The sequence below is a fragment of the Molothrus aeneus genome, chromosome 5, assembly GCF_037042795.1.
Source record: "Molothrus aeneus isolate 106 chromosome 5, BPBGC_Maene_1.0, whole genome shotgun sequence".
Taxonomy (NCBI): Eukaryota; Metazoa; Chordata; class Aves; order Passeriformes; family Icteridae; genus Molothrus; species Molothrus aeneus.
The window spans coordinates 13,930,233-13,945,059 of NC_089650.1; the positions used below are offsets into that span (position 1 = coordinate 13,930,233).

General features: G+C 45.6%; 1 protein-coding gene across 2 annotated transcripts in view; it reads right to left on the bottom strand.

Annotated features, from left to right (window-relative positions):
• Positions 1-14,589, bottom strand: part of LOC136557211 (uncharacterized) — a 29,224-nt gene extending 14,635 nt beyond the window's left edge. The window contains exons 1-11 of one of the 2 annotated variants that reach the window (XM_066550840.1): positions 14,426-14,589; positions 8,997-9,100; positions 8,487-8,601; positions 7,021-7,195; positions 6,277-6,388; positions 5,185-5,291; positions 4,269-4,395; positions 3,594-3,714; positions 3,235-3,320; positions 2,019-2,143; positions 781-840 (exon numbers count right to left, since the gene is read on the bottom strand). In XM_066550840.1, coding sequence (XP_066406937.1) covers positions 781-840; positions 2,019-2,143; positions 3,235-3,320; positions 3,594-3,714; positions 4,269-4,395; positions 5,185-5,291; positions 6,277-6,388; positions 7,021-7,195; positions 8,487-8,601; positions 8,997-9,090 — 1,122 coding nt within the window. In that variant the 5' untranslated portion in view covers positions 9,091-9,100; positions 14,426-14,589. Of the gene's footprint in view, positions 1-780; positions 841-2,018; positions 2,144-3,234; positions 3,321-3,593; positions 3,715-4,268; positions 4,396-5,184; positions 5,292-6,276; positions 6,389-7,020; positions 7,196-8,451; positions 8,602-8,996; positions 9,103-14,425 lie in introns of those variants that run through there. The other variant, XM_066550841.1, reaches the window with a different exon arrangement.
• Between the last annotated feature and the right edge of the window lie 238 nt (positions 14,590-14,827).

Consider the following 14,827-nt stretch of genomic DNA (forward strand, 5'->3'; position numbering starts at 1 on the left):
GGCCCCTGCATCATTAAATATCCAAATTCCTTACAGACAGCTTCCCCAGGACATTTTCCCTAGCTGACTGAGAGGTCCTCACAGGCTGTCCCATCTGATGGCAGAAGCTTCCTGCCTTGGCTATCATCACAGGGTAATTTGAGACACCAAAGAAGTTTTGAGCAAGCTTCACCACCTCAGTCTGCAGTACTTGGTACAGCTTGACCAAAATTGTACAGGCCATGCAAACAGCTGTAATTTGCACAGGGGACTCCCGGGTTTGGTCCACTTTAGCTTCTTGTTTGCTTCTTGTTCAACCCAAATTGAGACAAAGGGCGTCTGGTAACATTTAAAATGTTCTAACTTTTAAAGCCATCTTTGGGGTTTTTTTCCTTTTTTGTTGGTTTTTGTGTGTGTGCATGAGACTCAAATCCTTCATGAGTACTCTGCACAGAGACTCTTGCTCCTATTTGTGCTGCTTCCCATAGTTAAGACAGTCTCAGATGGGTTACCTGGGGGTTTCCCCACTATGTGGAGGTTCTATGAATGTTACATTGCTTTGTCCCTCTCTTGAGTGTCAGGGATGGTGATTTTCACCTTGGGGACAGAGCAGGTCAGCATATATCACTCCATTATCCATCTAAACAACACACCAAGCAGGCAGCACTCCCAAGTGTGTGCATACACACATGTGGATATCATCCAGGGATAACCCCTTCCCCCCAACCCCTTTGGCTTGGCACTCCTGTAAAAGCAGCTGGAAATACACTGGTGCTAAGAAAACTGCTACAGATACAGTACCAGGATCTCAGGGTTCTGTGCCTTGGCTATAAAGTCAACGTTGATACCGCCAATCACCACCTTTAAGAGGGAAGAAAGAGGTAAAAAGTGGTTGGAAGGACTTCAGGAAAAAGTTTCCAAATCTTCTTTGCTTTGCCTAGTCACTTTTCCCACCCTCTTGAAAGCTCTCTTATTTACAGTGTAAGGCCAAGTGCTTCTTTTGAATAGTTAGATGCAGCTTTGTACAATCCCAATCAGAAAGAATCAAAACCTTTTCTCTTTGTTGCTTTCTGAATTATGCCTGCTGACAGCCAGGCCCAGCGTGGCAGGTGGGATGTTGCAGTGGACACACAGGGATGCTGATGGTTTCCCTGTGTGATATACCAGGCCTCAGAAACATTCAAGCACTGGTGTGCAAAAAAGCAAAGAAAATGGGAAAAAGTGGGCAGGAAAATGCAGTCATTTCTTGCAAGCTCCCAGGAGAAATTGCCATACCCAGTGACACTTTACAGATCACTTCTTTTATTGTCCTACAAAGCCAGAATAAGCAGTTTAGCTCCACAAACAGGAAGTTTCCAGATTCTTTGGGGACATACAGATGTTTTTTCTCATCAAATACTGGGTTATTGCCTCTGGAGTCACTGCCCTCTTTTATGTTGACAAATCTTACTGCAAATGGGTTTTAGAAAATTTTTCATGTCTAAAGTCCCCCTAAAAGAGATTTCCTGCAAGTTACATGGCACAGACAAAATCCAAGAGAGTGAGTAGAGTATGAGGGTTATAGTAGATCTTGTTTGGCATGTGCTGTAACTCTTGTGATTTTGTCAATCATGAGCAAGAGGCCAACAAAAAGAGATATTTATGGCTCAGCAGCTCAAAATATCTCTCCCCACCCTCTTCCAGGTCTATTCCTGTAGTCACAAGTTCCCTGGTACTAAGAGCTGTAGAGATGAAGCTGTACATAAGGGCTCAGTAAAAGGTGAAAAGGTGATTCAAGTTTTAATGGCCTTGATGGTCTAAGACTTAATGAGATCAGGCCATTGGCAGTGTCTATTCCTTGTAAATGTGGATAAGGGGAGGAGGAGAAGACACTTATCTTTCAAGAATAACAAGGGAAACTAAAGGGAGAATGTCTGACAGCGTGAGGGAGACTGATTGATTGTCCCTGGCTGAGTCATCTTTTACTTTTGGGAACAGATATAAATTTATCTTGTGCTGTCAGCAGAGAGGCATCATGTGGAGGCCAGCAGAGGACTCACTGGTTGGGGTGCAGTCATGTTCTTTTGCCCAGGCTGGCTCCTCTTCCTTCTGGCTTTCTGCAGTTTGCTGAGGGCCACTGCAATGCAGCTGCCCACTCTGGCATTGTTCTGGATCAGTGCAAGGTCTGTTGAGTGTTTCTTGAGGAAAATTAAAAATACCTGTGAGTCTGACCTGTTAGAAGCTTATGTAGGAACTGTTTAGAGGGAGAAAGCAGGAAATACATGCTGGGACTTGATAGGTTTGATCCCCCATACCATAATCCTTTGAGGACAAGTATAGTGGGTAACAATGCTGCATGAAAACTCAGATTTTTCTTTTTCTTCTTTTTTTTTTTTTTTAATTCACCTTCTTCCTCCCAGCGTCCACCGAGAGGAAGCCTGACTTTGATAGGTGGGGAATAGAAGCAAAGACTTCACAGAGAAAAAAGAAGGTGAAGTACTTAAATTACAGCAGAGACCCTAAAAACCTTAGAGGATCTTGGTCATCTTTTCCAGAAAGAGATACCTACTGAGATTTTGCCAAGTCACTATAAGCAATTTTTTTAGCAAACTGCACTGGGAGCAGAGTATCAGAGTCTTTGAAAGCCCTACTTTGTGGCTGCATATTTTTACTTCCAAAAATGCCTTTGCCATTCTGCCCTGATTGATCAGGTCTCCTAGAGGGCTGGCAGCAGGGCCTGGATGTGAATCTGGCTCTGCCAGATCCTACACTGGCATCCCAGCCAGTACCTCTGCTTTCTCTTGGCTGTGCAGTAGGATTCCTGCTCACCCAGGGCTGTTTGTCCTCCAATTCTCTCCTTCTCTGCACCCCCAGGGAAGGTTGGATAAGGCAGCACTGTGTGGATAATGTACAGCACTGTGCTCTGGGAAGCCCAAGGACCTTCCAGTGTGCAACCCCAGCACAGACAACAGCATCCAGAGATTCCATCACAGTGTAGGCAAGCTCCAGGGTCAGATCTGAGGGATTTCCTTGGGCTCTGGACCAGCTGCCATCTGTGCTGCCCTCCAGTTTTTAATGTAAAAGGGGATGAAGGCAGTAGTGTGCCTGAAAAATCAGGATGCAGGTGCTAAACTCTCATCTGTTTGCAGACACTGAAGTGTTTGCTCCTTGCTAGGCCATCAATAAAGTGACAGTGTTTCCTACCAGGCATTATCAGAAGAGATAGAAAAGACACTAGAGTGCTTTCTTTTTTTCCCCCATTTAGTAAGAGGATACTAGAGTCCAGCGATTTCCCATCAGTTAATTCTGTGAGCTTCTGTAACAAAAAGGGGGTCACGTCTTTGCCTGTGATTCCTTTGGACCTGCAAGCATAGAGAAAATGCCCACAGATGAGCTGAAATGGCATCAGAGGAGCAGCACTGTTGCCAGCAGATACTTTAGCTCCATAACCACATACCATAACAAGTCCTGTAAAAAAGCTTTGGCCTAGCTAAAGGTACAGTTGAAAATAAGTTCTGGATTCACCCATGCGCAAGGTTAAGCTGTGCTACAGCTCCTGCAGCAGTGTCCCTGGATTTGTTTGCTCCCCCAAGCCCATGGGCTGAGCAAAGGCAAAGGCTTAGGTTGCTTCTCACCTGGCTTGGCTGAGAGCTTGCTGGATGGCCTCTTCGATGGCCTGGCCCTGGGCAGCTCGCTCCTGGGGACAGGGCACTGCTATCAGCACCCCGCTGCTCAGGCCCAGCCCCAGAGCACTGTCTGGGAGAGGATGGGAATAGTGTTAGTGGCACTCCTTGGAGGGAGAAGTCAGGTGCTGAAGGAAAAGGACAGAGGAGAGTGGGCACAAGGTGGAGGAAGCCTCAGAGCTCAAGCTCCAGTTCTTAGCTGACCCAAGATCAGGATCTTTTCCAACCAATTCACATCTGCCTATTTCTTTTGAGTCTGTCTGCACAGTAAAAGGGGAAAAGGCTTTTTTTTTTTTTCTTTTTTAAACTGATTCCCCTTCTAAAGGCCCAGAAGTTGGTTTTGTCCATATATTATTACATGCTGCCTCCACTTCACCAGGTGGAATAAAACACAAATGAGCATGCCAAGCTGGCTGCAGCTGGCTTGCAGTTTCACTTGCTGTAAAGACTGGACTTCCCTGCTGCTGTAATTTCAAAGCACTTTTGATGCAGGAATGGGGGAGGTGGGATGACACCATTTTTCAGGGCAAATTTTTCTGCAGACTTAAAGAAAGCGCCTCATCCAGGGTAATTCTTGTGTCCCTCCTTTCCAGGACCTTACATGGGACTTTGCCATCTGAAACACACCAATGAGTTTAGCTGCCTCCTCTTCATCCTGGACGTGGTATGGTGCTTGGAAGCCACTCTGGCGTGAGAAGAAGGCTGGAAACTCTCTTGATTCTCCAAAGGCAGCCACGCATACACCCTGGGTCTCCTGCAGCAGTGGAGGTGAGAAAAACAGGTGATCAGTGGAGGGAAACTGAAGAATGGGACATTTTCCTTCTACCCAGAAAGAAACTGCCTTCCTTTGGCCCAGGTTGTGGCCATTTTTGTACATCCCATTCTATTCTATCCTCCTACTAAGAGCCAGACATGGTAAGTGGCTAGATCAGATCTGGCTCACTGAGGCAAAGGAGGCATGTGCATCCTTTGTGTGTGCTTGGAGCTGATCCAAAGCCATGCAGCTGTCATTGGCACCATCCTGAGTGCAAGACAACACCCTGGGACCTGAAGACACATCGTGAACTGACAGGATATAAATGAGTTCTGCTTACTATTGAGAAATATCAATGTTGGCTGTCATCAAGAATGCTGGCCCTGGTGGTTTCCAACATGCCAAACCTTAAAAGGTGACTGCTGAAAATCATCTGATTCCCTTTTTAATTCTGAATTGAATTTACTGTTTGATGGATCTAGCTTTCCTGATCCATCAGTTTCTGGGAGCATCATCCCGGAAAAGCAAACCTAATGCCAAAGAAAAAGGACATGGATAGCACTACCTTTGACCTCAGCTGGAGCAGCTGCTGGAACAGCCCCTTGGAAATGGATGGATTTATGTTAGGGAGCAGCCAAGTGCTTGTACAGCCCCAGGACTACAGAACTGTAATATGGCTTCACATCCTCTCAGTAGCAATTTCTGAAAATCTTTGGCTTAGGACCCATCTCAATGCCACTGTGCACAAAGAACATTATCTGCTTTGACACCACAGCCCGTGCTACCTACCAGATATTCCAGTGTCCTGCCAATATCAAGGATAGACTTGGCTCCTGCAGATACAACAGCCACTGGTGTTCGTCCTAGCTCTGTCAAGTCAGCACTCACATCCAGAGCTGCCAAGGGACAAGCAGCACTGAGTTGGTGACTGTGTTGTACTCCAAGCTGGTGAGCTCTGACCTCCTAAAAAGCCACATATGCCCAGGATGCTACGGCCTGACTTTAAAACTGCTTCAATCCACAAGCAAATATTAAAGGTTTAGCTCATGACTTTAGGTGTTGAGATTGAAAGAGGTATTGACAAAAAGAAGGCACATGACTAAGGGCAGAGGCGCAGCCTTGTACTCCATCTCTTGGCTCTTTGATCACATTGGTAAAACACAGGCAAAAATTTGGTAGAAAAGAAAGGAAAAGGTGTTGCACAGCAAGGATAAGATTCAAGGAGATGCAATACCATTGAAGTAGATTTTGAGTTTGGAACTGACAATGCTTGTAAAAAAAAGAAAGTAGCACAGGAGAACCTCAGGAAACTCCCTGGTCTGGAATTTATATCACATCTAAAGGGATGGCATACAACAAGGCACTGCACTTGGGCTGTGCTGCAAATACATATGGCTGAGAGGAGAGAAAGCACCTAAAGGCCACAAACTGTACAGCCAAGACTGGGCCATCTTCCAGAGAGGAGAACACACCTCTAACACAGAGCACACTCTTTTGTGGCAAGGCTCTTCTTCTCCTCAGCTGAGAGAGCTGATAACAACACTGTGCTTGGCACCCAGTATCAGGTTATCCAGACGTTACAAAGAGGCAGAGGTGCAGTCAGCTCCTGTTGCGCCAAACAATATCAATATAACCCCGTGTGTGCAAAGGATAAAGAGAAACTTCCACTCCCTTAACAACTGTGCAGGGCTCAAGAGGAATATTTGGAAGCTTCTGGAAAGGGGACATCAGGGAGAAAGCAACCCTAGTTGGATCAAGAAGAATGTTAACTATTCTTCTGAACAGACAGTTGCTGTAGGACAGGCTGGGAAAAAGGAAAAAGAAGGAATTGAATGAAACTGTAGCAACAGAGTGAAAAGTAGAATGCATTGGTGTTCTTACTGTTCTCCCCATGCCGATGGACACCTCCTATGCCACCTGTGACAAACACAGGGATTCCTGCTTTGTGTGCCACAATCATTGTTCCAGACACGGTAGTGCCACCGGACAAGCCCTGTGAGGGAACAACCAGTCACAGTCAGCACCCAGGGTGACATGGAGGAGCAGCCACAGCTGTGGTCTGTGAGCAGCTCAGCAGTGAAATTCTAACACAAATACTCTTTTAGCCCAAAGGCAGAGTAATTCCCTTAGGAGCTGGACTCTCTAATCCTTGTTCATCCCTTCTGACTCAGAATATTCTGTGAATCATCTGTTGTCCCTGCTATATAAGCTGTTCTTGCCCTGATAGCAGAGGCCTTTGCTGTCCAGAGTGTTCCACAGGCAGCTAGTGGCACCTTTAGCTGCCACTTTAAGCCTGGGATGACCTAAGTGTCACATAGTTTACATGCAATGAGAGACTGTCCTATCATGCCAATAAGAATATTCTTAGCCAAGTGCCCATGGCTTGCCAGCACAACCAGAATGACTTTTCAGGAGCCCTATTTAATGTGTGTTATTCCTTACCCTGCTGGAGATTTTGAGTCTAGTAAGGGCCACTTTTGTGTTTACCATAGGATACCACTTCCCATGATATTTTTGAGAGGTTTCAAAGCCACCTGGCATGAAGCTGGAGAGCACTATACTGTTGCTAGAAAAGCAGCTATACTTTACTAGGAAAGACCACACTAGGAAGTTTGCACACCATACCTGGCTGAGGACGAAAGGAAAATCTCTGCGAGACACTTTAACTGCGTTTTTACTGCTTGCCAAGAACTCCAGTTCCTCATCTGTGAGTCCCACATGGATTTGGCCCCTTAAAATACCTACAGTGGCTGGCACTGCTCCATTTGCTCTTACAATTTCTTCCACCTCTCTGGCCATGCTGAAATAAGACAAACAAGACAATAATCACAAAATTATAGATGGAAACAATCAGGCAAGAAAACTGTCATGTTTGATGGCCATCATTCACAGTTCTACAGTTCTTGTGGTTTCAGCTACATCCTGTTCTTCTTGTATCTGCCTCATGGCAGAAATCTTTGCCCTTGAACTTGCAGAAGTGAAGAGCTCCCATTTTCAAGGATGGCAATGTCCAAGCTCTGTGCTTCATTTTTGAGAAAAATCATTTGGTTTAAAAGCAAATCTCGTTGTACAATATACTACTGAAAATACAGATCTTCTCAAAATAGGACTTTTCTTTAACTTTTACCTGTTATTTCTCTGACATAATAGACCTTCACAGAAACCCCAGGTAGTTCAAGTCCTGCTCAAATGACCAGGATATATTTTTCATAATACAGTCAGTGAGATACAGAGTAACAACAGTGCCAAAAACCTGCTGCCTTAGCGTACTCCAGGACTGCAGACTAAGCCTAAGTTTAGTAGATTTTGTACTTGATCATTAATACAGTATCTTTTTTAGGAGCAGCTTCTTCTCCCTTTCTGAGCTATCTGGACATATGCTTGGCAATCTTTAACTACTGAACCTCCTCTTCTCAAAAATCGAGATTTTAGAGCTTCATTTTAAGAGAGAATGTCAGGCAGAATAATGGCCAGGTAAAAAGCAAGATGGAAAATCAATACCAAAACCTTTCTGTGCTTTCTGGAAGCAAGGATGGAGGGGGGAGTGCAACGATTTCTGGCACTGTAACTCAATGAAACACGAGTCTACTGAAAATTGATAAATAAAGAGTAGAGGTGGGGGGTTCCATGCAGGGTACAGAAGACAGTGAGAAGGGACCAGGAGCTCTCACAGTAGCTGCTCTGAGTGGGCTAAGGCACAGATTTCATTATTGTGTTTCAATCCTTTTTGCATTACAAAAGATACAGGAAAAGAAACTGCAGAGTGTTTTCAATGTCTGTACAAACTAGCATCTGAAAAGCTGATAGCTCTCTTTTAGAGCAAGTGGTGACATTATCTGCTGCTTTATTTTAAAGGAAGCCAGAAATTTAAGGTGTTGGATAAGGAGATAACTAAGCTCTCCGTATTTGTCCTTAAAAGTCCAAATACAATTGTTTTACACTTGAGCTCACAGCCTGCATGCCTAACAACCTGACATTTCCATTTGCTCTTGCAACAGCTTTGCCTTGACCAAGAACACAGATACCAATCCAGTAATTTATGTGCTTCATTCTTACAACTTCACTGAATGAGGAACATCAACATCCACCACCTCAAATTCAGGGGATAAGCCATGCCATGTGTAATGATGGTGCTTTCCAAGGCTACCACAGGTCTGCCCTCCACCAGTGCTTCCTGTACAGAGGGATGAATCCTGACATAACCACCTGGGGAAAAACACAGAAGAGTGAGTTATTTGTGTGGGTATTTGCAGTAACTACTGAGCTGTTTTATAAAAAGCAAATTGTCGTCATCACAACAAATTTATCCCTCTCTTCAGTTGTTCTTTGGGGTGAATTTGCAAATAACTTCAAGAAGACTAGAGCTGTGTTTTATGTAAGTGAAATGTGTGCAAAACATCTCTACTGTTAATATGAATTATAATCCTCATCACCATCACTGAAGGATCCTCTGCCACCATTTTTGAGTTCTATGGTTACTGTTATTCCACTTGAACATTATTGTGAACAAACTGAGCCCTGCAACCACGCCTAAAGATGGAAATATGTTTTAGAAGAGTGGAAGCACCAAGGATACCATAGGAACTCAGTGCACTACTCACCATGCAGAAGTCTTCTCACCTGGGTGACCCCATGTGCCATGGAGGACACCTGTCTTCCCAGGCTGAGGGTTATCTTCCTAATCATCTTGTGCATAGGGATGCTCCTGAGATAACAGAGGTCAGGTGAAAAGGAAAGATGTAATTTAGCAATGATGTGACCCTAAGAAGCTAAACATATCAGTTCTTGCCTTGACTTTGGAAGGTAGACGTCCTTTTGCCTAAGAGATGGCCTGGAATCTCCTGGTGTTTCGAGCATGAGCCAGAGTGGCAAAACACAATGTTAAGCTGCAGAAATGGAGTTGGAAGGGGTCACCTGGCCCATTAATGCTGGGCTGAAATCGTGGTGGAGCAGAGGAAAGGATGAGGACTGACAAACTAGGGAGAATTCTGAAGCAGAAAACCTTTTAAATTCCAAAGTGACCTGCTGACATAGATGTCAGGCCCAGGCACTGCCACCTCCAACGGGAAAGGTCACAAGGAGTAATCTACAAGGCAGAATAGTGCTATAGGGATAGGAACCTGTCTTCTGCCAGTGTCTAAGAGAAAATAAGGAGCTCAAAAAGGAGCTGAGAACTGACAAACCAGACTGGAACTGCGAGGAAGAGAGAGCAGCTTTCGCTAGAGCTGGGAGTGCTTTATGCAGGCTCATGTTACATCATCCTTTTTAGCACAGTGCCTTGGAAGCAGAGTGGCAATTCAGCCCCAGCAACAAACTCCAGAACTCCTCTGGTCTCTTAGCAACTCCTTTTCACTCTAATTAAATTCATTCCCAAACAGAGAAGGAGGGGGAGAGAGCTGTAAATGTTAAGAGAGTGGTCTGGTCTGGGCCTCAGGGCAGTTTCACTCAATGCCTGGCTGCTTCACATGCTTTTCCTGGGCTTTTGGCCATATCCCTCCAGTCTCCCTATTCCTCACCCCTTCACTAGGAGGAAAGGATTCTTCAGTCCTTTGTGTCTATTGTTAATTCAGATGGCAAATTAATTAAAAAACAGTACTGTGTTCATGTTACAGTTAGCAGAACATGGCTCTGCTCTCAGTACAGTGTGTGGCACTTCAGCTATATAGAAAATTCTTATACCCAGGGAGAGTATATTTGCCCAGATCTAAAGACTTCAACTACCCAGGACAGCTTGGGCTGTGCTATTTAAGAAATGTGGGACTGGATCAACTAGACACAATACACACCTGACTGAAACACTAAGATTTTCCACTTTCCAAATCCTTTTTGTGCTAAGCTCAGCAGCTTGAGCTGTTCATGGGTTCATGCAAATGTTCTGGTATGGCTGTGTGTGTGCCTACACACCCCTCACTCTCTGGGGCAAAGTCAGCTTCAGAATGAATTCATTAAGCCAACAGGGCTACGCCAGGGATCGGCTGAGCTGCTCGAGTTGTGCTCTGAATTTTAACAGCTCCCCAAACTCAGAAGCACAACACCAAGGAGTGCACAAGCTGTACTGGCCGGTGGATAAAAACCAGCTGGTCACCACCTGAAACCCAACAGGGCTGAGCTGATATTCACGGGAAGCTCAGCCAACATCCAGCCTGAGCTGCCTCAAAGATTTTTGAAGCTTGGCAAGTTTTGCTGCAGGACCCATACAACCTTTAGCCTTGTAACCAAACTTTGCACGTTCCTTGTGCACGTTTCAGGCAGCTGGAGCAGGAACCTGCTCTCCTCCCGCCTCCCCTGTGACCCACGCTGTATCTGAGCTCATGGAGCAATGGCCTGGTGTCTCTTACCTCTGCTGTCTGTCTGTCTCATGGAGGGAGGCTGGGTGGGTACTGGAGCAGTGCCTGGGCAGCCCTGGGAGGAGGTGGAGGAGGGGGTGTGCTGGCCAGAACTCCTGGCCAAGGGAATCTATTTATGATTAACCACAGGCACAGCTGAGCTCCACAACTGCTCCCTGCCCAGGGTGCAGGGAGCTGCTTCACGGCAGGGCCAGGAAAGCTTCTGTGATTATTTTTGTTCATGCAGAGCCAGATTTTCCCCTTGCTCTTTAAAAGACTTTTCTCATTTTTCAGATTCCTGTCCTGTTAGATTTTTTTTTTAATCGGTGAATTCCTAGCTCGCTGAAACAATGCTTTTGCAGACTGAGCCCCTTTGTGCTTATTCCTAAAAAGCAAAGGAATCACATTCATGCCTCCCCCACAACTTTGCCAAATGCAGCTGTTAAAGCTCTTTCTTCCCAGGGCGAAAGCTCTACCCAGCTCTTGGCCTCTCCAGCAAGGAAAGCTGTAGGTCTAAAGACAGCTGTGGCCACGTTTTTTACGATGCAGATACCTGGCTACACCCAGAACATGAGTTGAGTTCACAGCAAAAACGATCATAGTCTCCTCCTATAATGACAATCCATTCTGGCAGTTCAAGGGCAGCTTTGAACCAGGACAGGGAAATTAATGTTTGTCCCCTCCCAAAAAAAAAAATATGATACTTTGATATCTATGCACTGGTATTGTACATGTTTCAGTTTTATATTCAGCAGAAAATATCAGAGCTGAGATTTAGACGGCCATGAAGGAACTGATTTACAGGTTAAAAGACAGACATGATTCTGTGCAGCTTCCATGCACAACATAAAACTAGCTGAAGTAAATACTAATGTATTGCTCAAGTAATCAGTGTCAGGGAACGGATTTTGCTGCAATCCATTAATCAGGAAATTGTAAAACATTGGTTGTTAAAGCAGTATTTGCACTTTACACTCGTCCCTTTCCAAAGAAATTTCTCACAACTTCTGTTTAACCCAGCAGTAAAAAATTTTGTCTTATTTTCTACATCCTTCCAGTCTCTTCAACTAAACACATCCAAGGAAACTTCAAACAAAGCTTGTTGAGTTACAAAGACAATCTGCCTCTGACTTCTGCTACTCAGTCTGGAGGGAATCTAATTGCAGGAATGATAGATTGCATCCTCAGATACCATAAATGGATGTTGAAGATTTTGTGAACAATATGTTTTTCCTGGGAGGATGGGTAGCCAGATGTACTGGAAAGAAAATGTGTAGGTAAAATAGCATTTTTTAAAAATACACACAAATTATAATGACATAGTTTTATTTTCCATTAAATCTATTTGGAAAGACTGCAGTATTGTAGGAATCTATCTGGACCATCATGTTTTTGACATACTCTCAGGCAAGATGCCTTAGTAACCAAGCTGGTCACTCAGTTTCCAATTCTCAACATCATCTCAAGGTGATCTTACATAGCGGGCACCCAAGTCCAGCCAGTCACATTAGGTAAGTCAGGGGTAAAGATGTTTTGCTTGATTTGTTTTTTTTTTCCTTAAATCCGGTAGAAAATCAGCCTGTTTGATTTTTAGCTCAGTTTTCCAACATGAGCCTGTGAGTCTCTGAGACAAAATGGGGCAGGTCAAGCAGGTCTCTGAGGGCACTACTGCAGTCTTGTGTGTATCCCAGCTCTGGAATTGCTCCCAGCAGGCTTCTGCAGGGTGAGATATGGCTGACAACAGTGATGATGGGGTTTGGAAGCAGCCAGCAGGGGACTGGCAGGAGAGAAAGAGCTGGAGACAGGTTTGTGTGAAAGTGTGGGGCAGTGTTTAACTCACTCCCTGCCTGCTGCAGTGTTAGCTGCCTTTCCAGTCCTGTCTGCCTGCCCCTGACCTGGAGCTTGCTGCTGCTACTTCCCCCTCTGGGCCTCAGAAGTAGAAGTTAATATTAAACAGGTTCCTGAGTAAAATGGGAGCGGCTGGGAACAAAGAAATTTCCATGGCAAATTCCTACTGCTCACTGGGAGCTGGGCCCTATGGCCACCCTGGCATTTTTCTTTCTGAATGATTCCTAAAGCTTACATCTCCCCTGGAACCTTTCCTCTCTCAGGAGGGGTCACTGCTGGAGGCATTCAGGAAATGGGAAACTCCACATTACTTTTGTCACTCTGTCATGTCCACCATGGGGGAGTATTTTCCTTTCCACGTGTACCTGATTTCTAAGAGTCTATTTACAGTTATTAGGCTGGGATTTACTCATTGGTGTTTCTGTGTTTTTGAAGCTTGTTTCTAGGCTGCCAATATCCAGGAGACCTCCTAGGGACATGCAGAATCATACAGAAGATATTTAACCACTTATTTTACCTTAGTGAGAACTGTGGTGCCTGGAACTGTCTTGTCAGGGCAACAATCTAACCAATATCAAAGTCTGACAAAGTCACTCTTTAGTGACTTAACCTCTTTAACTGTCTTGACATCCTTCTACTTTCATCAGCAGATTTTCATGATCATTCTAATGGATCCAAAATAACTTCCCAGATTATCTTAATGGCTTAAAAGTATTTGAATTTTTTTTTCTAATATGCAGTATTTTTTCCTCCAGCTGTTTTTAACAGAATGTAAGACTGAACATACACACCTGGTACCGTTTTTGAACTTTTATTTCAGTGCTGAACATTGCATGAAAAATGCCCTGTGATGGAATCAGATGCAGTAACTAAATTTCTTATTTTAGATACTAAAAGGTATTCCCAATTCTCATGGGACAGTTTTCCATTGAACATCCAGGTTTTCTTATAACAGGGATTTGTTGAACTGAATTTATGAGCTATTTGGCATTGATCATGGTGCTGATAATATCAGGAGGGAGTCTGCTGCATAGAGAGCCTGGATCAAGGTCTTTATTTGTGTGCTCCTTGTCCTGGATGAAGGTTGGTCTTATACAATCATTCAAAGAAGTTATTCATTCCAAGATTGTTGGAGTTCATAGTTCATTCCAAGAACTAGCCTTTTTGTGTGTTTTATGCATACCTGTACCTTGCTTTGAAGCTTGTTAAAATTTACATGGATATTTCACCTCCTTTTAATTCAGAGCTCTGTTTGCCCAGGTCTGGATTCTGCATATTCCAGAAAATGCCAGCAAGCATTCCCACTGCCTCATTCCTTAGGTAGTTCAAGGGCACTGAAGTCATTGTTTCAAGGAAACCTGAGGACAGATGTGCCTCCTCTCCTGTGCTCTTCCTAAAGTCCAGCATCTTAGGGGACTGTCCTAGTGCCTATGTTTAGAGCACAGGCTTTATTTCAGTATTTTCTGGAGTGACTGATGGCCTGGATACGTTTGATTTATTAATATATTTTCAAGGAGTGAGGCAAAAAATATCACTAACACTGCAGTGACAGGGTTCTCCCTTCACCTTGCCCCTGCGCCCCAGCTTGTCACTATCTTTTGGGAATGTGTTTAGTACTTGGCTTAAGGTTCTTGGCAGTAGGAAGCCAAGGGCTCCATGTGGCTCAGGCAAACAGCAGTTTCAGAACCAGGATTTATTACAGAATCACAGAACAGGTCGGGTTGGTGGGACCGTCATCCGGCCCAAGCTCCCTGCTCAAGCAGGGCCGTCCTAAGGCACACAGGATTGCGTCCAGAGGGCTCTGGAATGGCTGCACTGAGGGACATACTACAGCACAAGGACGCGATGTTTCTTACCCCGTTAGCGCAGCACCGGCTGGCTCGGTGCCAACTTTTGGGCTGGGCCTTTGCGGCGCCACTGTCCCGTCCTGCTCCCGCCCCCCGCCGGCGCCACGTCGCCGTTCCGTGTCGTTCCCTCCTGGAAAAGCTCCTTTCCCGCCGCCGGCCGACCCCGGCGGGACGAGCCGGGCCCCTCGCCTGAACGCGGGGCTGCGCCGGGCGCGCTCCCGACGGCGCCACGGGGGCGCGCTCGGGCCGCGCGCTCCCTGCCGCCGCGCGAGGGCAGCAGCGGCGCGGCCCCGCCCCCGGCGCGTTCGCGCGCGCCCGTCCCGTCTCAGCCAACGGGAGCCGCCGCTGGCCCGGGGGGCGGAGCCGCGGCCGCGCCCCGCCCCGCGCAGCCGGAAGGATCCGCTCCCGGAA